The 26,003-nt window shown below is 44.7% G+C and overlaps 1 protein-coding gene across 1 annotated transcript; it reads left to right on the top strand.

Annotated features, from left to right (window-relative positions):
• The first annotated feature begins 1,177 nt into the window (after positions 1-1,177).
• Positions 1,178-25,749, top strand: LOC112115857 (small RNA 2'-O-methyltransferase). The gene is made up of 8 exons (XM_029912365.1): positions 1,178-1,286; positions 2,963-3,095; positions 3,668-3,797; positions 6,184-6,296; positions 9,212-9,346; positions 10,584-10,766; positions 24,138-24,315; positions 25,315-25,749. Exons 1-8 carry the CDS (start codon positions 1,178-1,180, stop codon positions 25,747-25,749), a joined length of 1,416 nt encoding a protein of 471 aa, XP_029768225.1.
• The last annotated feature ends 254 nt before the right edge of the window (positions 25,750-26,003 follow it).

A 26,003-nucleotide genomic window follows, 5' to 3' on the forward strand; every position in this document is an offset into this window, starting at 1 on the left:
TTCCACGTTCTATTTTGCTGTGACACTCTGAGTACTTTCCCAGGCCTGAAAAAAGCTCTGTGCATCTCAAATCTCAAAAAGTTGTCTCTTTCATCAATAGAAGTTGGTCCAATAAAAGATATTTCCTCACGCACCTTGTCTCAGTTATTTACAAGACATGCAGGAACTATAACAACCTAAAAATGTGATATCCAAAAACTTAAAAAATATGGACATGGTCCTTACATTACTGACAACCGTATAAAAAGATGTCTGTTCTAACTTCAAAACCATTTTATAATGAGGTAAGTAATTGATGGTCAAGCCATTTCCTGGGGATTAGTGACCAGTCCCTGTGTAGATCTGAGCCTTGGTGACTGGCCTGTAATTCCAGTGCATTTCTGTAACAACCTACCTATTTAAAAACTATTTTTAATTTTGGAATTAAAAATTCATACAAATTTTAACTTAGATTTTGTTTAAAATTATACAAGTATATGTTAAAAGGATGCCACTAATACAATAATCACACTTCTGCCTGAGACATGTTTAAAACCTACTATGGTTAAAAGTAATACAAAAAATACTACAACTAAAAGATATTACAAGGAAAAACATTTTCTCTATTGCTTTCAGTTTGCGTATTTGACAGCACTTTGGCCCTGATCTTCCAAGAAGAACTATGTAGGCAGAGCCCCAACAAAGTAAACAAATGCAAAGGTCCAACCCCGCAAAGGGAGCTTGCAGGATCCAGGTCCTTTACATGTAATCATTTTAATCAAAGTCAGTTTTCACTGTTTGTCCAGGTTTTTCATATAGAAACAGGAGAGAAAAATTTTTAAAACAGAAAAAATCAGCTGTAAAATAAAAAATTATAGGATGCTTGGGCAAGTGTCTTACCTGAAACTAAGTTTAATTTGTATTTGGATGTTGACTAGAATTCAAGCTGATGCTGTTCCTAAACTCTCTCTCTCTCACACACACACACAACATTCTTTGTTATGCAATTATAAGATGACGTAGTCTACAAAATCTCACTCTTGTGGTTCATACTATGAAAAAGTTTGAACACCATATGTAAATAAATAGACTTTGCTAGTAGTAATTGCATTAATGCTGAGATGCTGTTTCCATTCTTACACCACTTGCTCATAACTAGAGCCCTGCGCGGATACAAAAAAAAAAAAAAAAAAGGTCCATGGATATAAACCAGGTGTCTGCAGATTTGCAGAACTCTAGATACAAAATTTGTATCTGTGTCTCATCCGTGATTCACAAAAATGGTCCACGGATATCTGCATCCGCAGGTGCGTGTATCCATAGATACAAAGCAGATATCTTCAGATTTGCAAGTCTCTACTCATAACTTCTTTAAAAAAAAATCCTTTGGGGGTGAAACTTTCCATACTGAAAAACAGATTTTGCTGAAAAAAAGTTTGAGCAAAATGGGCTCTGCTATTTTACATGGTAAGGGAATTCTTGCTCCTTTCCCATGAATTCTAAAGTAAAATGTTGTGGCCATATAAGTAAAAAACGGCTGAAGCAAGAAACTTCTAACATGACTTATTTTACAGTCTTTACTGAAGGAGACAGACTTAAGACCTGGCTCCAACAGAGAGAAGAAGCCTCACTCTGGCTTTGGCTGAGTAATAGACCTAGTCCTTTAGGAGCTCATCAGCACTTGAGTGGTGACTTGGATTTGATAACTCTTTCTTCCATTGCCAAATAAATCCCATGGTACTAGCCCTTACAAGTCCGGAATCTTTTAATCATGGGGCTGTGTTGAAGAAGGTGACAGCTGCTCAGTCACTGTGCATTGCTGATCTCCCTGACCTGCAATAGGACTGCTTAATTCTTTTCCTTCTTCCCCCACAGGGGGACAAAAATCCCTAAAGTAAAGGAAATATGGAGGGTAAGGCTGGGACAGAAAGGACTGGGAGGTGACCCAGGCAGAGACAGAAGGTGGCTTTCGTTGGGGGTGGGGCTGTCAAGGTGAGAAAGAGCGGGGAACAGACCAGTACTGGGGGTTAGGGAGAGACGAAGGGGCCCTGGGAATACAGAAAGCCCGGAGGGGGATTAGAGCAGAGCAGAGATGCGGTAGCCAAGGCGAGGGGAGGGAGGAACTGGGTGTTCCGTGAGACACGGAGGGGCGGGGCGCTCTCTGCCACCGGCTAACCGCCCTCGTGTGAACGGCTCCACCAGAGCCCCTCACTCTCTGCCTCCGCCTCCTCGTGGCCACGTGGCCTGCAGGGCGGCCACAGGTATGCGTCGCGGGGGCGGAGGAGCGGCTCCTGGGGCTGAGGCAGCGTGAAGAGCCCTAGGAGTGGGGACAGGGATCGGTGCCGGGGAGGCGATGGGGAGAGGAGTTCCCGAGGATCTGAAACACAGCGAATGAGGTGTAGGGAAAGGCCCGAGGGTGCAGGGGCTGCAGAATGAGGTGGGGGCGTTTCCTAGTATTTGAGGGAGGGGCATTGTGGGTGCAGACTGAGGGGTGGAGCCCCGGAATTTGGGGCTCCAGGGGAAGATATGTGACATGAGTGGGTTTTTACTCCAAATTCAGTAGTTGGTGATACCACAAAAAACAGTCCTGGTATTTTGCTTGGAATGGCTGGAAGATGCACAATTGCCAAGCCTGGGCACTGACCCTGGAGCCTGGCCCACGGCACAAAGAGCTGTATTTCCCTTCATTTCTTGTATTTCTTGAGAGAAATCCCAAACCACATTTCTTTCAATGATGAGACAGCCCAAGAAGGCTTTGAAGGCCATGCAAAGGCAACATTGTCAGTAGCCTTGTCACAAACATGTTTGATAGCTATTTTCTAATTAGACCTGCCAGGGAGCTGTTCACCACAGATGCAAACTATGAGCATTGAACTAGAAAGACACCTATTCAAAAGACTTTGCACTGCCTAGCTTACCCGATTCCTGCTGACTTCATTCATAATTTATCATGTTATTAATATTATGAAACCCTTGTTTTTAGGTTTAGGAGGATATTTCTTTCCAAACATCTATTTGTACAAAGATGTAACAAGTAATGGGGAAAAATGCAGAGCTTGGAAGTGCAGTAATGATTATCTTTCCAGTGAGACATTGCATTTTATTAGCAATGTCATGTAAAACTTTACTGCAGGCACTGATTATATGCCTCTAATTTGTAATAAATCTAAAGCTAAGGGCTGACTGAACCTTTCATGTTATATAGGAGCGTTAATCATAAAAAAACCACTTCCTGTTATTTGCCACTTTACATAAAATATATTGAGCCAAACAAATACGCAAACAGTAAATATAAAACAAAGCAGATGAAATAGGAAAGGCATGAAAATGATATTTTGGGTAGGATATGCTATTGTTTGAAAAATTAGCCAACCAGACTACAGAGTGGATTGTGCTGACACCTCTTCTCCCCTCCTGCCCCTCCCCCCCCCTTGGATGGACAAAGACAAACAAGCTGTTGGGAAATGGCTGATTTCTATTATGACTGTGTAAAGGGTATTTTCATTGTCAAATATGGTGAAAGCCTCATTTTGTTCCCATTGACATCAGTAAGAATTTTGTCACTGAATATGAAAACAGGATCACATCTATATTTGCTTAATTATGAAGTGAGTACCACAGAGAATAATAAACTGACAGAATTTGTTGTGAAAATGTTTCAGAAACATAATTTATTTTTAATTTTTAGCGTGGACAGTATGATGGATACGAATCTTCAAAAGGATGATCTCACAGGAACAATTAAGTTCATACCTCCCCTGTATAAACAACGTTACCAATTCATTAAAGATTTAGTGATTAAATACAAACCTAAGAAGGTTGGTATGTTTGTTTTTTCAGAGCTTAAATTTTAAAAGATACAGTAAATGCTGGCACAAGACATCTAGAAACAGGAAATACCAGTGTTGTCTGACTTTTAATGCCAAGAACCAGCACTTCAGGGAGTTTTGTTAAATCTGAGTTACCTTGGCAAACTATTCTTGGCAGCCATGTTTGGCTTTTTCTAGGCTCATACAACTAGTCAACTGAAGAAAAAACACTTGAACTCAAGTGTTCTTTGGAGCTTAAAAAACATAAATAAAAATATGTTTGCCTCTTGCTGGGCAGCGTGTGGTTTTCTGAACATTTTATTGTTTTCTTTTGAGAGGAAAAATATTTAAAAAGACTCTTTGAAGGGCTTAGTCCCAGCTCCTTCCCCTAAAGGTATGTCTTCACTGCAATGTTAGCTTGAACTAACTCAGGTTTTGCCCCTAACCCAACTCTTGTCCACATATAACTCAAGCTATAGATTTTTAAGTGGTGCTTTAAACTCAAAGTAGCTTGTGGGTGTGGGGTTGAAACTCAAGTGCTGCTGATGCTTGCTAGTAATGCTGTGGGGATGCAGCAGCTCAAGTTACAACTCAGAAGCAGTTAATCCAATCACTCCACCTATATGTCTACTCTGCATCTGGAAACATGACTTGCAAAGTGGGTAGAAAGACTTGCACTAGCTTTGCTCGAGCTAGCACACCAAAAAAAATGTGATGGATATTGCAGCACAGGTGGCAGCTTGGGGTAGCTACCTGAGTCCAAGCTCAGCCACGCTTGAGTGGCTAGCCTGAGCTGCCACCCATGTTGCAACGGCCACACTGCGATTTTCAGCATGCTAGCTTGAGCAATGCTAGCACGTGTCTGTCTACTTGCATTGGGAGGCACACAGCCAGCTGCAGTGTAGATGTACCCTGTGCTGCTAATCAAAATTACACTCTGTGTAACTACATACAGTGTTGCTTAGCAGAGTGGTTGCTCTCATCAAGTTAAGCTAACTTTTGCAATGAAGACAAGCCCTAGACATCTTTCAGTCTCTCTGTTTTGTAGTGCCAGTATACTGCCAAGCTCATCTCTCACATTCACACAAAAATGCACACTCACACAAAAGAAAGACATTAAGAATCTGGGATAGTGTTAGTATGCAATCATCTGGGCAAAAATAAAAGAGTCCTTTTTTCCCACTGGAAATTTAAGATGCCAAGGCACTTACTGTTTTAAAAAGCTTTGAAGATGAAAAATTAAAAGTGCTAACCTTTTAAATTTTGAAATAAAAAAATGTTGGGATCTAGGGTTAACCTCAGTGTCCTCCCCAACATTTGGTCTCTGTGAAACAGATTTTAATGTCTGAGGGAATATGTGAGCTTTTGGCAGTCGTATAATGACAATTGTGTTTCTTATGTATTCATATTACCAATAGCTAATTTATTGCTTTATAAAGCACTTTTCTGTTCCACTTTATGAGATCAGGACATTTTGATCTGGTTTTGAACAGGATCAGTTCAGTAGCTCTGTTGCATCTGTATCTATAAAGCTTTGATGCTCCTGTCTTGGCAATGCAAAATTTAAATTTTTTTTTGGTAAATTAATTTAGTGTAAAAACTGGAGTTCTCTGTTTATCAACAGGTCAGATTTAGCCTGAGTAGAAACAGTTTTGGCTTCCCCACATCAGCTGAGCTTCAGTGTGCTTCAATCCTGATCTGCATGGAGTACCAGGGTGTAGAGTGGTTGTTTAGTTTGCATGCTCATCTAGTCCTTGAGATTACAATAGATACCCCCCTTCCCCCAAAAAAACCCCAAAAACCCAAACTGGATTGAGGCTACCAATTCAATGTTGATAGGGCCCTGCCTAGCAATCTAGATGGTGCTGGGCAGGCTCTTAACTTTATGCATTGTGAGTAGTCCCAATGAAATCAATGGACTACTCTTTGCATAGAGTTAAGCATGTTCAGTGGTGCTGGAACAGTTTTTATAGTGGAGCTGCTGAAGGCGGAAACCATGTATTTGGGTTGGGGGATGGGGGTGCAGCAGGATGGGGGTGCAGCAGCACCCCTAGTTCCAGCACCTATGAGCATGTGTAAGTCTTTGCTGGATCAGGATCTAAACTATTGCACAGGAGTGAACCCTTATGCTCGTGTGGAGCCTATTAACTGCATAAAGGCCAACCTGTGTAGAACAGTTTGCAGGACTGGGGCCTAAATATCCTTTGTAAAGAATCTTTTCAATTCATGTAACTCTTGTAAAACTAAATTATAAAGTTTCATAGAAATGCCATGCATTTAATTCCTATTTCATAAAAATGTTGTTTAATATGAACACAGAACATTTTTTAAGTCACACAAATAACTTAAGAATACGGGGTATTAAAATGCCATTGTTTTCAAATCTACTTTATAGGTTGCAGACTTGGGATGTGCTGACTGTACATTACTCTGGATGCTGAAATTCTGCAAATGCATTGAGGTGCTAGCTGGGCTAGATATCAGGGAGAATGTGATGAAGGAGAAAATGTAAGATGCTTTTTGCATTATTTTTCTTAATAATTCAGTATTTGGTTCAGCCTAACAGCATGTTGCAGCAGTAGTTGTCAAGAGATTCAGCATAAGGATAAATGTAAAGTTATGAACTATTTGGTATGTAAAGATTGAGTATATTGGGAATTGGTATGGTGGTTTTGTAAAACTACTGGTATGCCATATGCTATTGTTGGCATCAAATCTGTTTATGTTCTTATGTGGCACCCATCACTATGATTAGCTGAGCACTTCCCAAAATTGACATTTGCATAAGTTATATTTTGCTCTCTTTTCTTTCCAATCAATATGGATTGGACTTTGTTGTTTCTGTTTTTATTGTGGGAAGGTGAGGTCAGAGAAATGGGGTTTGTATTTTGCTGAGAAGGCACAGGGGGGTTGTGGTTATATGAGCTCTTCAGGACTGAGTTCCAAATTTATGGACCAGTTGGTGAAAAAACTGTTTCCTGAACACAAAAGTTGAAGTTGAAAGTACCATTGCTCCAGTGATAGCTGCAGGTTATAGATTGTACCACACACAAGTTTTCTTGGTGGTGGTTATTTACATGGGGTGAAGGAGCTTTGCATTTATTTATTTTATTACTGTATATGTTATTTGATAATGTATAATTTAGAAACAAAATTTAAAAGGAAATTTACAAATGTCTTCAATAACCAATTTATTTTGGTTATTTTGTTTTGAAAGGAGGTTAATATGCATGCATAGTAACTTTTTAATTGGAAATTATAAGGATTGTTTTTTTAGTTTTGGTTTGGTTTTTGTAAGCATCTCAGTTTGCTATGTTTCTGGAACTCTGTTGGCATCAAAGCTGACAAAAGCATCTCTTATGTTCAAAGATATCTGGCAACAAAGTAGGATTTTTGCAATCTTGGAGGACTATTGCTGAAGTCCAATTCTTCCTTTACTTTCTTGTCTTATTGTAGATAGTCATGGCAGGTGGCTGTTAATTTGCATTAGGTTTGTTTCTTTTTCCAACGAACAATAAGAGGCACTTCATAGATTCCAAGGACACCCCACATACTTCCATTTTTCAATTATGGGTTCTACCTATGTCCAGGTCAAACTGCCTTTGAAGGGAAGAAATCACAAGCTTTTTTTGGCCCCCCCCCTTTTTTTGCCATATCAATTCACAAGAAATATGATAGGTTAACACAGAAAGAAGCAAAGAACTTCAAAGACAGTATGTTAGTTGGAAACAAAGCAAAAGGCAGCTAAGAATGCTGCTTTCTTGTCCGCTTCCTTCCCCCATACTTTAATAGGTTTGGTGTGAACTTAGAACTGTACTCTCCTGATTGGTTGTGCAGTCTTCTCTTCAAGGTTGAGATTTGGCCCAGGTTCTCTTCTGCAATACACATGGTGAAAGACTCTCTAAGGTCAGGTCCTATAAAAGGGCTCAGATTTTTTTTTTTTAAATTCTGTATCAGTTCTCACTTGAGGCTTCATCACAGTCAAGGTTTCAGGCTCCACATTTAACTTAAATGTTATTTTTTCTGTATAGTTGTGAAGCTGAGCGTTCATCTGCCATTTTTTCCTGTATCAGTCAACTACTGCAGGAACCATTTGTCAAACCCCCATTGTCCTGTGCAGTCCACATAGGACACTGTAGTTATGTTTTAGTCTTTTTACTATCTCCAGGCTGCAGTGATTGGGTAATAAGGAAACATGTATGAAGAATCTTCATAATTTCAAAAGAAAAACAAAGTAAAAATAAGTTTTGGGTTTCAAATCATCAAGGCAAAACATCTAAGCTGATTTTTTTTCCAGTCAGGAACTTATTGTTGGTCCCATAGATTTTAAACATTATCATAATTTAAAGATGGAGCCTCAGCTTGTGCACTTATTTATAGATTTCAATTAACTTCAGTCTTTACATAGTAGGTTTTTCTTTTGTTTGCTTCCTTTAAGTCTTGGATGTCTATTGACACACTCAGAAGATTATTGATTTATTGATATTTTTCTATGTAAGGGACTGCAGTGATTCCATCTCAAAAATCATCTCGTAGTAAAAATGGTCTTTAATTAAAGACAGAATTGTACTGGAAACTGTTTTGTCTGTTAAGAGGTACTTATCCTCGGTAAAAAGTTAACTTTAATGTTTTTTAGGAAGATTGAGTCATATTAATTGTTCAGCACCAAACAATTACAAATGCGTACTTATCCTTTTGTCTTGCATGTTCCTGTACCTGTTTGTTGCAGAACACGCTCAACTCCCATTGAAATCAACAGGAGTTAAGCGTATACAGCTTCTTACGGGAGGCCCTTATTAAGGACAGACTCAGGACAAGAATCTTGTCTCAACCAGATCCTTCTTGTATTGTGTTACAAATTGAGTGAGGTTCCAATTTACTCAGTACTTAAAGAAACCTCAGATTAGTCACTTTAATTGATTTTATTAAATAATTTGTTAGTCAGAGCATAACAGAAAGGTACATTGTCAAGTCTGTGAGAACTGCTCCTTGCAGCCTAATGATTAGCTTGACCTATTTGTCTGGTTCTAATTTTGCTTACAACATGGCATATTTTATACAGGAATTGTTTACAGTTTCATTTTTTTAATTTCCTCTTTTTCACAGACAGACTTTTTTTTTAGCATATTTACAAACTTTCCAATAAATCTCCAACTGCATGATCAAACATCTGTTATTTACTTACTGTATTTTTCTAACCTAAATATCTGGTATTTGTTGGGGTTAGTGAAGAATATTGCTAACAATATTTATTCTTATTTAACAATTCCTGAGCTAATAATTTCTAGCAAGCTGGCATTTTCCTCCTCTTAGCACAACTACATAGCATATGGGTACACTTGCTCACATAGCCAAGCTAATAGCCTTTATAAGGATATAGAGTTTTTAGGTCAACAGCTGTTTAATTTTGAATGTTTTCCTAGGCATAGGTTGTCTCCCCTTCCTGCTGATTATCTGCAACCAAGTGAAAGATCTCTAACTGTGACCCTGCATCATGGCTCAGTTGCTCATAAAGATCCTTGCATGCTTGGTTTTGACTTGGTATCGTGCATTGAATTGTGAGTATTAAGCTTACGTACTCGGTTTGTTTACCTTAACCAAAAGAAGGCTGAGGGGGGATATGATTGCTCTCTTTAAATATATCAGAGGGATAAATACCAGGGAGGGAGAGGAATTATTTCAGCTCAGTACTAATGTGGACACGATCACAAATGGATATAAACTGGCCGTCGGGAAGTTTAGGCTTGAAATTAGACGAAGGTTTCTAACCATCAGAGGGGTGAAGTTCTGGAACAGCCTTCCGAGGGAAACAGTGGGGGCGAAAGACCTCTCTGGCTTTAAGATTAAGCTTGATAAGTTTATGGATGGGATGGTTTGATGGGATAACGTGATTTTAGTCAATAGGTCAATAACGTGCCATCGCTGGTAATTAGTAACAATGGTCAATGATGGGATATTAAAAGTTACTACAGAGAACTTTTTTCCGGAGGGTCTGGCTGGAGAATCTTGCCCGCATGCTCAGGGTTCTGCTGATCGCCATATTTGGGGTCGGGAAGGAATTTTCCTCCAGGGTAGATTGGCAGAGGCCCTGGAGGTTTTTCGCCTTCCTCCGCAGCATGGGGCAGGGGTCGCTTGCTGGAGGATTCTCTGCGACTTGAAGTCTTTAAATCATGATTTGGGGACTTCAACAGCTGAGTCAAGGGAGAGAATTATTCCAGGAGTGGGTGGGTCAGCTTTTGTGGCCTGCATCATGCGGGAGGTCAGACTAGATGATCATAATGATCCCTTCTGACCTTAAAGTCTATGAGTCTATGAGTACTCAAATTTTTCTTATCCAACACGTTGTAAATATAAATATTCATAGAGCAGAATTCCATGTTTCATTCTGTTCTTCCTTTGCATTGTACTTTGTAATGTGGCAAGACTCACTGAGGTCAGGAGGGTTGAAATTAGAGTTTAAAGCCTTTACTCTTAGCAAACTTGTTCAATCCTGTACATTTAACACTTTCATAATTCAAATGGAAGATTAGCAAGATGTGGCTGACTTTTCTAAAGTGTGAAGTTAATCATATTAGGAACCTGGGGCAGTGTGTGTCGATAGAAGGGTGAAAAAAAGTATGAAAGAGGGAGAGATTATGAAAAATAGTAAAGAATCCCCTTCGACAACTTATATTTATTCACTTTGCAGCACATGACTAAAATATTAGGACATACATAGTCTAGTTGAATTGATTGTAGAGAAAGTCAAAAGACCCTGTGAGACTTTAAGGACCTATGTAATCCTATCCTTTTCAGAATAGAGCACCTGGAAGCAGCAGAACTGGAAAAGTTTCCAGAAGTGGTATTCGGTTTTATGGCTCCAGCCATGGTTGTAATCAGCACTCCAAACTCAGAATTTAACCCTTTGCTCCCAGGAGTGACACTGTTCAGACATTCAGACCATAAATTTGAATGGGACCGAGCACAATTTCAAAGTTGGTGAGTTTGCTAGTTACTGTACATTACATTATTTGTACTCAAAACAGTAAAAAGCAATGGTAGAGATTTACTTTTTAAATACAGTTTATGTGTGAGGGTGGTTGGTGTGTTGAAAAGTGAGTGTCTTGGGCCCAACTAGGGATAATATGTTAATGAAATCCTTGTATACTGTTACATTAAACAGATAAGTGTGGGCTGGGTTTTGTGTCAAGTTGCCACTGGCTTACTCTCATTGTAACAACAGTTGTAAAAATCTTAAACTTTTGGGTAAATATACAGAAAAAGAAGGAAAAACAGCTAAAACATTTGAAATGTGAAGTTTTAAGTAAGATTTTCATTTTAACAATATCCAATTTTCCCTTTAGCTGTAGAGAGTTTTTTGTGGGTAAAATACCCTGTTTTGACAGTCTTGGATGGTAGTAAATATGGTAATAACTGTCCTTTTTTGGGAAAAGAGAAGAATTTAGTTGTTCTGATTAGGAGCTGTTGTTGTTTAAAGTCCAGTCCTGTTTCCTTGAAGACAAAACAAGACAAACACACACAAATGGGAACAGAAAAGAATACCAAATATAGAAAATGCAGCTTCTGTCTCTGGTGCTGACTCTCACTTGCAGCTTCACTACTGGAGAAACACAGGTGCATATCACATGCTCTTATCAGCCAGTCCAAGGCCTGGCAAAATGGTACCAGCTTTGGGTTGTTTGGGGGATTGCTTTTAGCTGCCTCACTAGTTGTGAGCTCACAGCTGTGTTGCAAAAGATGCAGGCTAAACCAGACTCTTATTAAACAGAAGGCAAAAAAGAGAGATAGAAAAGAGGAAGAAATAAGTTGCAAGAAGGAAAAGAACTCACAAGGGAAAGGGTGTGAGCAGGTAGTATTCAGGATTTCTGGTGGTGGCAGCGGTTCTCTCTCTCTCTGGCCTTTTCTGGTCAGGATGTTTAAGAACATAAGAATGGCCATACTGGGTCAGACCAAAGGTCCATCTAGCCCAGTATCCTGTTTGCCAACAGTGGCCAATGCCAGGTGCCCCAGAGGGAATGAACAGAACAAGTAATCATCAAGTGATTCATTTCCTGTCGCTCATTCCCAGCTTCTGGCAAACAGAGGCAAACACCATCCCTGTCCATCCTGGCTAATAGTCATTGATGGACCTATCCTCCATGAATTTATCTAATTCTTTTTTGAACCCTGTTATAGTCTTGGCCTTCACAACATCCTCTGGCAAGGAGTTCCACAGGTTGACTGTGTGTTGTGTGAAGAAATACTTCCTCTTGTTTGTTTTAAATTGTTGCCTATTAATTTCATTTGGTGACTCCTAATTCTTGTGTTATGAGAAGGAGTAAATAACACTTCCGTATTTACTTTCTCCACACCAGTCATGATTTTATAGACCTCAATTTTATCCTCCCTCCCCCCTTGTTTCTCACAATCCAGACTATGAAGGCCCAATATGTCATAGTGGGTCCCGGGAGACGGTGTGGGTGGCAGCCAGAATGGTAAAGCTCGTTCCTTCTAGTCCATCCATGCCCATAATACTACCATTCAGTGACACTCAGATAAACTACATACAAAAAGGTGTGCCAATCTCATCCCATTAACATTAATCAATCAAAACACATTTCACTGTAAACATTTCCTCTCATTTCTAGAAATTTGCACCTCATTATCTCAACCTGTGACCTACTAGGAGCCTCCAAGACTACTTCTGAGGGAATTCTGTGCCAAAAAATTCTATGCACAATATTTTAAAATTCTACATATTTTATTTGTCAATAAATAAATGTGGAGGCTCCAGAATGGCAGTGGGGAGCACTGGCCATTGTCTGCAAGGAGGTGGGAGATCACCCTGCAACCTCTGCCCCCCAATACATGGATTTGGTGGTGAGGCTGCAACAGACCCCGACACAGTGCAAGGGCCAGGCCTGCCCCAGGATCACCCTGGGGCCCTGCCCTTCCACGCCAGGTACACCAGGATAGCTAGCGAGAGGGACAGAGTCTCGCAAGCATGCCCAGCCCTGGTCCCCAATCCAGGTGAGGCTGGCTCAGCCCGGCAGGATCCAGGTGGGGATCCTGGTGTGGAGTGAGAGGGTTCTCTGTGGGGCAGTTGGGTGTGAGCGGTTCAGTGTGGGGATCTGGGTGCAGAAGGGGATCTTGTTGCTTGTTGGGGGGGTTCCAGGTGCAGGGGGAATGGGACTCTGCAGGGGGTACAGGTGCAGGTAGTTGGGGCTAAGTAGGAGGGGTGTCTGGGTTTGGGGGGCTCAAGAGGCGGGGGGTCTGGGTGCTGGGGGAGTGGGGCTTGGAGGGGTGAGGGTCCTGGTCATTGGAGCTCAGTGTGGGAGTCCAGGTCATTGGGGCTCAGTGTGGGTGTCCAGCTGCAGTGGGAGTGGAGCTCATCAGGATGGGGTTTGAGTTCGGAGGGCTCAGAAAGGTGTGGTCTGGGTGCAGGGGTGCGGGTGGATGCAGGGAGGAGGGGCTCGGCAGGTATACAGATGCAGGAGGGTGGAGCTTGGTGGGGTGGGGTTCAGGTGCGGGGGGAGTGAGACTCAGTGGGGGGTTGGATATGGGGGGGGGTGTCCGGATGCATGGGGTTGGGTGGATGGGGGAGCAACTGCCAGCATACAGTGACTCCTTACCCCGCGGTTGAGGAGCGATGGGTACAGGAAGTGTGTGTGTGTGTGTAGCTTCCTGCAGCTGGGGGAGGTTTCTGGGGATGGGTCTGACCCGTCCCCTCCTTGCAGTGGAAGAGGAAGTCCTCTCCTCCTCAGCCCAGCTGGGACTAGCAGCTGAGCCCGTAGGAGCCATTAGCCAGGGCGTCCCCAGCTCCCCTCCCCACCATGCTGATACCTCTCCACTGGGTGCCTGAAACAATGCACCCATGGTGCTGGGGAGGGCCTCTTATCACAGTTCTTTTAACCTAACCAATTCAGTTTGAACCAGTCGATTTGTCTTTACCTTTTGCTGACAATTTTAGGTAACAGATTGAATTGGACTTCTGTTATCTTGGACAACTTAAGGTAAAGGACTTTGCACAGCAATGTGAAAAAATACTTAAATAAAAATAAAACCATCTCCCAGGTTATTATATTGTTACGGTTCTAATTTAAATTGGGAGATTCTCATGTCTGTCTTGGAAACTTTTTTCCATAACTACTTTTATTTATTTTTAGTAACTGCTGTATGAACTGGTATTCTGGCTTTGAATTTTCTGAGGCTTGTGGTCTGCAATTCATCCTTCTGTTAACTATACATCTGTGATGGTTCTTGTTTGAGTGATGGTCCCTATTGTATTCCTCTCAGGGTTATGTGCATGCACTATGTGCCTAGAGCCAGAGCTTTTTCAAAGGACTAATGTCTGTTGGTCCGTGCATGCGCCTTTGCACGGCCTTGTGGTTTCGCCCAAGGCGACCGTGTCTTCAGTTCCTTCTCACCACTGCATGGTCTGAGTTGGAACTTCTGCTGGTCTCTTGTCTTTGGTGATGCATTTTCCAAACTTTTCAGGAAAAAAATGTTTTGATTTTTGTACGTAGTCAGGATTCTTACAGTTTTCATAGTAGTTTTCTTGTTTCTAGAGTTTTTGTAGGTTTAAGGGCTGGGAACACTGCTTTGGCAGTTTCCTGCCAAACAATTCCTAAACCATCCCTCTCTGCTCCCCCAGTGTCCAGTTTTGGATACTGTATATAGTCAAGGGTTGTTGTTTTTTGCTGTTTTTGTAGTACTGTAATTTTCTTCTTTCTGAAAGTTCTGGTATGCTTAAAGACTTTGGGTGCCGCTTTTGCAGTTTCCCACCAAATTATCTTCATCCCACCATCCAGGTTGAGATACTGGATTATGCTGAAAAGGCTGGGATTCAAAGTCTGTAGTTCCTGCCCTCATCGGTTTTCCCTCAGTGATGAGCATCAATGTTGTCTGTACTGTTTGGGGGTAACCCACACTACGTCCAGGTACAGTGTCTGCCTCTCCTTCCCTGCTCGTACTTGGGAAAGCAGTCTTCCGTCTTAAGAAGCACCTCATGGAAGTCGCCATGGGGCCACAGATCCCCCCCCATACACCTGCCTGAACAGTCCAAGAGTGTGCCTCCTACTGTGGAGCCTGAGTCTGGCTCTGCTGGTACAAGTGCTATGGACCCCGCACCAAGGCCTAGCCATGGGTCACGGAAGCATGTGCATAAGCATGGCAGGAAGTCCTCCCCTTGAACAGTACTGAATGCACTTGGTACCAATGCATGCAAAATGTCTAGTACAGTAACTCCTCACTTAAAGTCGTCCCGGTTAACATTGTTTTGTTGTTAAGCTGCTGATCAAGTAGGGAACATGCTCGTTTAAAGTTGTGAAATGCTCCCTGTAGCGGGGTGGTCACCCGCTCCTGTCCTGAAGGGCAGGACTTGGTGCCCATTCACAAGACGTCACCCTTGTTGACTGGTTGGACCGAATCAACTACATCTTCCCTCCCCTACCAGTCTTGCCACGTGTCCTTCACAAACTCTGACAGGAGAGGGTGATGGTCATCCTGATCGCTCCATTCTGACCTTGCCAGTTCTGGTTTCCTCTTCTTCTCCATATATTGAAGCATCCTCCCCTCCCGCTACCGACTTTTCTGGTACTGCTCACACAACATAACGGCAGACTGTGTCACCCCGATCCACGGATGCTTCACCTGACAGCTTGGTTTTTGGATGAACACCTCTGCTAGCACAGGAGTGTTCGTCAGCAGTATGAGATGTCCTCTCAAATAGCAGGAAGGACTCCACAAGACAATCCTATCAAGCCAAATGGGCACGTTTCACTTCTTGGGCCCAACAGAGAGGTCTTGTTCCTGAGGCTGTGGACATCCCAATGCTCATAGATTATTTCCTCCATCTGAAAACCTCAGGGTCGTGCTCAGCTTCATCAGGGAGCACGCAGCAGCTATTACCACTTTCCACCCTCTGGTAGAGGGACATTCGGGTTTTTACCCATCCTCTGACGGATTCTGGAAGGGCCTTGTATGTAAATACCCGCCCATTCAGTCTATAACTCCCCAGTGGGAACTCAACCTAGTTCTTATGTCATTAGTGAACTCCCCCTTTGAACCTCTGGCTTCCTAATCTCTTTTCGTCCTTTCTATGAATATCGCCTTCCTGGTTGCTATTACCTCTGGTGAACTGGGGACCATGGTGGCAACTCCCCCCTTTCATCACGTTCAATAAGGACAAAGTTTCACTGCACCTGCATCCCAAATTTCTACCAAAACTGGTTTCCCGCTAAATCAACCATACATCTACCCACTTTTTTTCCTAAACCACATACCTCAAGTGATGAACAGCAACTTCACTCTCTTGATGTACATAGGACCCTGGCCTTTTACCTACAAAGGAAGAAGCCATCCCGGAAATCTCCCAGACTGTCATCATAGCAGAGAAAATTAAAGGGCAGGCCATCTCCACCCAGAGAATCTTGAAGTAGGTCTCAGGGTGCATTATGCTCTGCTATCAATTATCGGGATGGTCCCCACCAGGTGGGATGCAGGCCCATTCCATGAGAGCACAAGTATCAACTACCGTTGTGTGCCACGACTGCCCCTTGAAGACATATAGAAGGCAGGCACGTGGAGTTTAGTACACAGCTTTTGTTCTCATTATGCTCTAGTGCATAATTCGGCAATGGACTCCTTGTTTGGCACAGCGGTCCTCTGTTCCACAATTTTGTCATTTTCCTCGCAACGACCGCCTATCTAGGCACTGCTTGTTAATCATCCTCCGTGGAATACAAGAATGGACCATCACTTGAAGAAGAAGGGGATGTTACTTACCTGTAACTGGAAGTTCTTCGAGATGTGTGGTCCCTATCTGTATTCCAATCCCACCTTCTTTCCCCTTTGCTGCAGATCTGGTAGATCTGTGGTGGAGAAGGAACTGAAGATGTGGTCGGTCTGCCCCACCCTTTATCGCCTCAGGCGAAACCACGAGGAGGTGCAAGAGTGCATGCACGGACTGACGGATGTTGCTACTTAGAAAAAGCTCCGGCTCTGGGTGCCTGGTACATGCACATAACCCTCAGTGAACTACAGATAGGGACCACACATCTCAAAGAACTTCCAGTTACAGGTAAGTAACTTTCCCTTCTTGGGATACCCAGGACTGTGAGTCACCTTGTTACCCTGACCTCCAGTGAGGAGGAGGCTTGCTTAGGTTTAACTGGATGTCATCTGCTTGACAGTACCAGCCTGTTAGTCACACATGCACTCTCTTCTGGGGTATGCCAGCCTTACTTTGCCTTACAGTTTAATAATAGGTGTGACTCAGTCTCGGAGTCACTTTGAAGCATTCCCCTGTAGTACCAGCCTCTTATCCACTGAACAGTCACAGAAATACCAGGTCTGCTGTCACCAAGGAAACAGTACACACAGCAACTTGTAGGATTCAACTCAGGTTCAGCACCTAGCTTAATATCACAGCACTCTGATATATTTATAGTGAAATCAAGGATAAGTTTATGACCCAAGATTCAAGAAATAGTAAGGATATTGGAAGCAAAAAAAAAAAAAGCATGCTTTCTAGAGACTAAACTTAATTGAACAGGCTAATCTCCTGTATCAGAGGGGTAGCCGTGTTAGTCTGAATCTGTAAAAAGCAACAGAGGGTCCTGTGGCACCTTTAAGACTAACAGAAGTATTGGGAGCATAAGCTTTCGTGGGTAAGAACCTCACTTCTTCAGATGTAAGTAATGGAAATCTCCAGAGGCAGGTATAAATCAGTATGGAGATAACGAGGTTAGTTCAGTCAGGGAGGGTGAGGTGCTCTGCTAGCAGTTGAGGTGTGAACACCAAGGGAGGAGAAACTGCTTCTGTAGTTGGATAGCCATTCACAGTCTTTGTTTAATCCTGATCTGATGGTGTCAAATTTGCAAATGAACTGGAGCTCAGCAGTTTCTCTTTGGAGTCTGGTCCTGAAGTTTTTTTGCTATAAGATGGCTACCTTTACATCTGCTATTGTGTGTCCAGGGAGGTTGAAGTGTTCTCCTACAGGTTTTTGTATATTGCCATTCCTGATATCTGACTTGTGTCCATTGATCCTCTTGCGTAGTGACTGTCCAGTTTGGCCAATGTACATAGCAGAGGGGCATTGCTGGCACATGATGGCATATATAACATTGGTGGACGTGCAGGTGAATGAGCCGGTGATGTTGTAGCTGATCTGGTTAGGTCCTGTGATGGTGTTGCTGGTGTAGATATGTGGGCAGAGTTGGCATCGAGGTTTGTTGCATGGGTTGGTTCCTGAGTTAGAGTTGTTATGGTGCGGTGTGTGGTTGCTGGTGAGAATATGCTTAAGGTTGGCGGGTTGTCTGTGGGCGAGGACTGGCCTGCCTCCCAAGGTCTGTGAAAGGGAGGGATCATTGTCCAGGATGGGTTGTAGATCACTGATGATGCGTTGGAGAGGTTTAAGCTGAGGACTGTAGGTGATGGCCAGTGGAGTTCTGTTGGTTTCTTTTTTGGGCCTGTCTTGTAGCAGGAGGCTTCTGGGTACACGTCTGGCTCTGTTGATTTGTTTCTTTATTTCCTTGTGTGGGTATCGTAGTTTTGAGAATGCTTGGTGAAGATCTTGTAGGTGTTGGTCTCTGTCTGAGGGGTTGGAGCAGATGCGATTGTACCTCAGTGCTTGGCTGTAGATGATGGATCGTGTGGTGTGTCCGGGGTGGAAGCTGGAGGCATGAAGGTAGGGGCGTAGCGGTCGGTGGGTTTTCGGTATAGGGTGGTGTTAACGTGGCCATCGCTTATTTGTACAGTGGTGTCTAGGAAGTGGACCTCCCGTGTAGATTGGTCCAGGCTGAGGTTGATGGTGGGGTGGAAGCTGTTGAAATCATGGTGGAATTCTTCCAGGGTCTCCTTCCCATGGGTCCAGATGATGAAGATGTCATCAATGTAGCGTAGGTAGAGAAGGGGCGTGAGTGGACGAGAGCTGAGGAAGCGTTGTTCCAGGTCAGCCATAAAAATGTTGGCGTATTGTGGGGCCATGCGGGTGCCCATAGCAGTGCCACTGGTCTGGAGGTATATATTGTCACCAAATTTGAAATAGTTGTGCGTGAGGATAAAGTCACAGAGCTCAGCAATAAGTTGTGCTGTGTCATCATCAGGGATACTGTTCCTGACAGCTTGTATTCCATCTGTGTGTGGGATGTTTGTGTAGAGGGCCTCTACATCCATGGTGGCTAGGATGGTGTTTTCTGGGAGGTCACCAATGCATTGTAGTTTTCTCAGGAAATCTCTGGTGTCACGTAGACAGCTGGGAGTGCTGGTGGCGTAGGGTCTGAGTAAGGAGTCCACATATCCAGACAGTCCTTCAGTGAGAGTGCCAATGCCCGAGATGATGGGGCGTCCAGGATTTCCAGGTTTGTGGATCTTGGGTAGTAGATAGAATAACCCCGGTCGGGGCTCTAAGGGTATGTTGATTTGTTCCTGTGTTAGTGTAGGGAGTGTCCTGAGTAGATGGTGCAGTTTCTTAGTGTATTCCTCAGTGGGATCTGAGGAAAGTGGCCTGTAGAATTTGGTATTGGAGAGTTGTCTGGCAGCCTCCTTCTGGTAGTCAGACCTGTTCATGATGACAACAGCACCTCCTTTATCAGCCTCTTTGATGATAATGTCCTTTATCAGCCTTTTTGATGATAATCTTCTGTCACCCCAAATGTCCTCTGAAGCATTTGAGTCAAGGATGGTTAAGATCCTATTTTCATGAACCTAAACACACTGCCTGTTTACTTCCTCAGTGCAGGAGGGTGAGGTGTCTTCTCTGTTCCCCAAATATAGTCCAGCAAACCTTTGAAGTGTGGCTCAAGACAAGGTTCTCTTCCCCCATTGTGTGCTCTTTGTGGTTCACTTCGTATCTTTCTGTTGATTTTGTATGTAAATGTGCCTCCGCTGTCAGGGCTGGCTTTAGGAAGTGCGGGGCCCAATTTGAACATTTTTGGTGGGGCCCCGGCAGGGATGACTAAAAAAAAAAAACATATAAAAAAAAGCCTTTCATTTCTTAGCAACCGGTTCCCTATAAAAAGTTCTGATTTAAGGGATGTGCCACAGTATGTATTTTTTGTACCAGGAGGGTTACCATACATCCGTATTTTTTAAATTTAAAAATTCCTCCCGGACGGCGATTTAAGAACCAAAAAGCCTGATATATCCGGGAAAATACGGATGTATGTTAACCCTACCTAAAGTTCTTTTTTAAAAAGATGGGCCTGAACTAGAAATGAGCTCCGTTTCACATGTGTGGGTCCCCGCCACTCCCTGGGGGTGTGCTAGGGTGACCATATGTCCCGATTTTATAGGGACAGTCCCGATTTTTGGGTCTTTTTCTTATATAGGATCCTATTACCCCCCACCCCCGTCCTGATTTTTCACACTTGCTGTCTGGTCACCCTAGGATGTGCACATGTGTGGGTCCCAGCTGCTCCCTGCCCCCCGCATTGAAGCAGGTGTGCAGGGTTACTGTCCTGGGAACTGCAGGGGCACCAGTGGACATGGGGCTGGCTGGAGGCAGGGCAGGGGCTGACTGGAGGTAGGGTCTGGCTGCAGGCAGGGCAAGGGGTGCGGGGCTGGCTGGAGACAGGGGGGTGTGGGGTGGGCTGGCTGGCTTCAGGCAGGGCCGCAGAGGGGTGCGGCAGGGGTTGCAGGGCTGGAGACAGAGGAGTGCGGGACTGGCTGGCTTCAGGCAGGGGGGTGCGGCAGGGGTTGGCTGCAGGCAGGGCAGGGGGTGCAGGGCTGGTGCGGGCAGGGCTGTGTGTGGGGCTGGCTGGCTTCGGGCAGGGCCGCAGGGGGTGCGGCAGGGGCTGGCTGTGGGCAGGGGGTGCAGGGCTGGCTGCAGGCAGCGGCAGGGCAGGGGGGGCGGGACTGGTGTGGGCAGGACAGGGGGTGCAGGGCTGGTGCGGGCAGGGGGTGCGGCAGGGGCTGGCTGCAGGCAGGGGGTGCGGGGCTGGCTGGAGACGGGGGCTGGCTGCAGGCAGGGCAGGGGGTATGGGGCTGGCTGGAGACAGAGCAGGGGGTGCGGGACTGGCGCAGGCAGGGCAGGGGATGCGGGGCTGGCGCAGGCAGGGCAGGGGGTGCGGGGCTGGCGCGGGGCTGGCGCGGGCAGGGCAGGGGGTGCGGGGCTGGCTGGAGACGGGCTGGCTGCGGGCAGGGGGTGCGAGGCTGGCTGCGGGCAGGGGGTGCGAGGCTGGCTGCGGGCAGGGCAGGGGGCGTGGGGCTGTCTGGAGACAGGGGCTGGCTGTGGGCAGGGCAGGGGGTGCGGGGCTGGTGCGGGCAGGGGGTGCAGCAGGGGCTGGCTACGGGCAGAGGGTACGGGAGCAGGGGGTACAGCCCACCCTGTACGGTAAGTGCCTCCTCCTCCTCCCTCCCCCACCGGGGTAGCAGCAGCAGCCCGGGGCTCGGGGGCTATTTAAAGGGCTGGGGCAGTAGAACCAATGGGAGCCCCGGACTTTTTAAATAGCCCCCAGAGCCCCGCAGCCCTACCCCAGGGCTCCAGTAGTGGGGCTCTGGTGGCAATTTAAAGGGCCTGGGGCTCCAGCACCTGCTGGGAGCCCCAGGCCCTTTTAATTGCCCCCTGGGGAAGCCGGGCCACCCCAGTACGGTGCACCGGCTCTTGCCGGTACGCTGTACCGGGGCTTGGGCGCAGGGCCCTCTTAGGGGCGGGGCCCGATTCAGGGGAATTGGCCTAAAGCCTGCCCTGTCCACTGTGTTAGCTTACAATGCTTAATTTACATGCCAACAGAGAGACAGAGGAATAAACATCTTTTCTGTCGGGAAAACTCTTCGCCTCTGCTGTGATACAGATGCTAAGAAATATTTTCAGTATACACCTATAGTTCCTTACATAATATTTGTACCTACATTTCACAACAATATTAATGACCCTGGCTTTCATTTAAGGCATCAGATGACCTTCTTTGATAAACCAGAATGTACATACTAGAATTAGGATATTCCTGTAACTCCCTTGCCAGTTGGCATTGAGGCGTTCTTATGTCACAACATCTGTCTGTGTTTTTGGTGTAATAAATATAGGAAAATATTTAAATTTTGTGTTATGAATTGTGTGAGTCTTGCATTCCTGATCTTCTGTGGCAGAAAATTCTACACCTGGGTGCTTTGTCTCCAGTGAGCTTCTTCTTAGGTCTGCCAGCTTTATCATACCCATTGGCCACCGTATCCTTGGAATAGTGCAGAGGAAGAGAGGTGGCCCTTTTAGATCTCTTTCTCACCTTAATATGATTCCTATGCACAGTGTTATGGACCTGAGATGCCTCCGTTCTCCTCATCTATATAAGATTCCAAGACTGTCACTCTGAAGCCTTATTATGTCTGTAGAGTCAGTGAGAAGTGATGGGAACTGCTACAAGCATGCTTGCAGCTGTTTTCTTTGCATCACACTGACTCAACATTCTGGGCTTCTCTTTTTGTTCAGAATATCATCAGGTTGGTTTTGCAGCCTGCTACTGTCCAGTTTTTAAGTTCTTAGCCATTTTGACTTTACAAATTAAATCTATTAGACAGCAAGGCATGTATCTATGCCATGCCAAGAGTCCCCAGAAGACCATTGTGATACCAGAGGTAACTAAACCAATCACCCTCCCCCCCCATACAGCTATATTGCATGTAGCAGTTTAATTGGTTGTATAAGGGAGACTGCACAGATGAGGGAGACATGACCCAACTGCCAGTTTTTCAAATCCACCCACACAGCAACACAATCAGCACACACAATAACCTTAAGCACACGCAGCTCCTCACTGCAGCATATATCCCTCATTCTCTACATGTACAAATCAACACAAATCTCCCAGCACATCTCCCCCAGACACAAATCAATGCAACCATCTACACAAAAACACAGCCAGCATACACAGTAGCCCCAAACACACACAGTCCCTCACCACAGCACACACCCTTTATTTACCACCTACACAAATAAATACAAATCTCGCAATACAACACAACCACCCACACAACAACACAACCGGCACACTCTAACCCCAAACATTTTGAAGTCTAGAATATTGAGTAAGTGTGATGCAAAGGAAGCAGCTGCAAGCATGACTCTAAAGATTCTTTTGTTTAGAATATCACCAGATTCAATAATCACTGGGATTCATGGTCTGGTACCATCCAAATTTTAAGTTCTCAGCCATTATGAATTCATAAATTACACCTCTACAACAGTGTGGGCTTTCAGATACTAGTATAGCTATACTGGGCCTGCAGACTTCGAGATTCAAGCATATATTTCTATCATTTAGCCAGTATTGTCTTTTTTAAATGCACTCTTCTCAAAAGATAATAGTGTGATTAAATTCTGAAAACTTGACAAAGTACAAAAAGCTGATGTTTTCCATAAGCTGTTGTATTTTTATTCATTCTGTCTGCTTTATTGAGAGAGAGAGAGAGAGAGAGGGCATAATAATGAATATGTATATTTTGCAGCAGGTGCTTGTGAAATATTAAAGGAATTCTGGTTTATTTAAAAATGCAGAGATAACAATTTAATCCAGTGGTGGGCAAACTTTTTGGCTCGAGGGCCACATCTGGGTGGGACATTGCATGCAGGGCTATGAATCTAGGGCAGGGGGTTAGGGTGCAGGAGGGGTGTGGGGTGTACGAGGGGGCTCAGGGCAGGGGGTTGGGGTGCAGGGAGGGGTTTGGAGTGTGGCAGGGGGCTCAGGGCAGGGAGTTGAGGTGCAGGAGGGGTGCGGCAGGGGGTTGGGGTGCAGGGTGCAGGAGGGGTGCAGGCTCTGGCCCAGCACCAATTACCTTGAGCAGCTCCAGGTGGCAGCGGTGCGCAGCGGGGCTCAAGCAGGCTGCCTGCCTGCCCTGCCCCCACGCTGCTCCCGGAAGCTGCAGGCACCACGTCCTGCGGCCTCTGGGGAAGAGGGCTCCGCGCGCTGCCCTCGCCTGCAGGCACCGCCTCCTGCAGCAACCATTGGCCGCGGTTCCCATTCTCCCCGCCCCCAGGGGGCTCAGGGACATGGTACCAGCCACTTCCAGGAGCAGCGCGGGGCCAGGGCAGGCAGGGAGCCTGCTTAGCCCCGCGGCGCCATGGGGGTGGCAATTCCGCAGGCTGGATCCAAAGCCCTGACAGGCCGGATCAGGCCCACGGGCCATAGTTTGCCTACCCCTGATTTAATCTTATTTCACAGTACTACAGACTAAGGCTCTCATCCTGAAAATGCTTATGTATGTGCCTAAATTCGAGCACATGAGTAGTCCCATTGAAATAAATATTCTTGAAGTTAAACAAGTGCATAAGAGCTAGCAGGATCGGGGTTTTATTTTTTGAACTGGTGTTCATATTTCTTCATCACATTAAAAATATGACCATTCAATATAATAAGATTACATTATTTTTCTTAGGGCAGTAGCTGCAGCTACTAGCTATAATTATACAGTGGAATTTACTGGACTTGGGACCCCACCACCTGGAACTGAGGATGTTGGGTTTTGTACCCAAATAGGTGTGTTTGTGAGAAAATATCCAAAGAATGGTGAAACTGTTAACTCTGAGAAACACACGGAACATGCTTACAAAACTGTAAGTATCTCCTGCTCTCCCTCTACATATCCATTTAGTTTACTTTGTATAGGGATCAATAAATAACAACAAAGGGACAATTTTGTGAGACAGAATCATAAGGGTTATGTGTATACCAGAGTCGACTATTGCTACATGCTACAGTGGCTCAGCTGCAGTGCTTCAGTGTAGATACTGCCTACGCCGACAGGAGGGGTTCACAGCCCTGAGACATAGCTATGCTGATGTAAATTCCCAGTGTAGACCAGCTCATACTCAAGAGCATTGAGAAAAGAATAAGCCTGTGATTATGTTTTTAAAAATACCAAACATTCAGACTGACGTTATGACTTCTTGCCTGTGACAGGGAGATCCATGCCCAGAATCTGGTCAGCTGCCATGGTCCCGGCAGGGAGTCGGACCCTGGGAACCAGTAGGACTCCCAGCAGGTAGTGGGAAGCCCGGGAAGCAGTCCAAGCCGGGAGCCTAGGTGGCAGCCCACCTTGGAGCAGAGACCGGGTAGCACCCTGGCTCGGGAGCCGACTTTCTTGTCAATTTCACGACTCCAGCAGAGCCATGAAATTGACAATTATGACAGCCAACAACCAATGTAAGGAATGCAGTGGCTACACAGACACTGCATCACCCTCATTACAATGATATAAGCCCTACGCCTCTTGTTGAGGTTGTTTTAGTATGTCGGCATAGCAGGTGAGTTACATTGGCGGGAGGAGCATTTCAGTGTGTACACTGCCGCTGTTTTGTTGCCAAAAACTGACTTTTGTGTAGTGTAGACAAGGCCCAAGTCTGTTACTGTCTGCCTTCTGCTTGTCTCTCTCACACACTCTTATCCAAAACAGTACTCAGCAATGCCTCCCACCCATATAGTTCAAATTATTGAGTGGCCTTGGATATGCCTTTGTTTTGGGCGGTGACGTTTGTGTGCTTTGTTTTGGAGACTGCTGTTGTTTCTGGGTCTGTCATAATGTTAAATATTTTGGGTTTTTGCACATTGTAAAGGTTTTCAAGGCAGTGTACCCAAGTCTTAAAGATGAAAAGTACCTGCAGAATGCAGTGGTCAGTGAAGTTCTTTTCGGAGCAGACATCATTAAAAGACGACTACTGGGCAATTTCAAGTCTGAGTGGAAGGAGCATAGTGATGGCCTTGAGACAAAATTCAAATTCCAGCCATTTAAATATTTCATGAGGTGTTCAAAGAACCTTTCTCTAGCTGAAACTGAAAAACTTGCTGCTGATAGAAGCATGGAGCCATTCATTGATGGAAACACAGTTTATATACCTCTGGCAAAAATCTTTTCTATTCCCAAAGTGAATCAACTTTGTGGCACCTTTGAGAAGTTAAGCAAGCTTATTGCTGGCAAAGTAGCACTGAGCAATGATGGTTCTGCTGTGATAGTCACTATCGAATATGAAAATGAAGAACAAGAGAATTAGAAAACACTTCAAACTGTGGTGACAAAGAAAACCTTGTTAGTAGATTCATGCCGATGTTATTTCTATATAGTGACTAGAGTTACCGCACTCACTTATACTATTTTTTTAGTTTTAAATATTTCCAGCAGGACCTAGAATTTTTGCTTGTTAAAGGCAGCACCTTTAAGGATTATAGGGCAGATTTTCAAAGGCACAAAAGGGAGCAGTTAGGCATCCAACTGCCATTGAAGGGCAATAGTTTATTTAGCCATGTT

This window comes from Terrapene carolina, unplaced genomic scaffold, assembly GCF_002925995.2.
Source record: "Terrapene carolina triunguis isolate 2854851 unplaced genomic scaffold, T_m_triunguis-2.0 Scaffold210, whole genome shotgun sequence".
Taxonomy (NCBI): domain Eukaryota; kingdom Metazoa; phylum Chordata; order Testudines; family Emydidae; genus Terrapene; species Terrapene triunguis.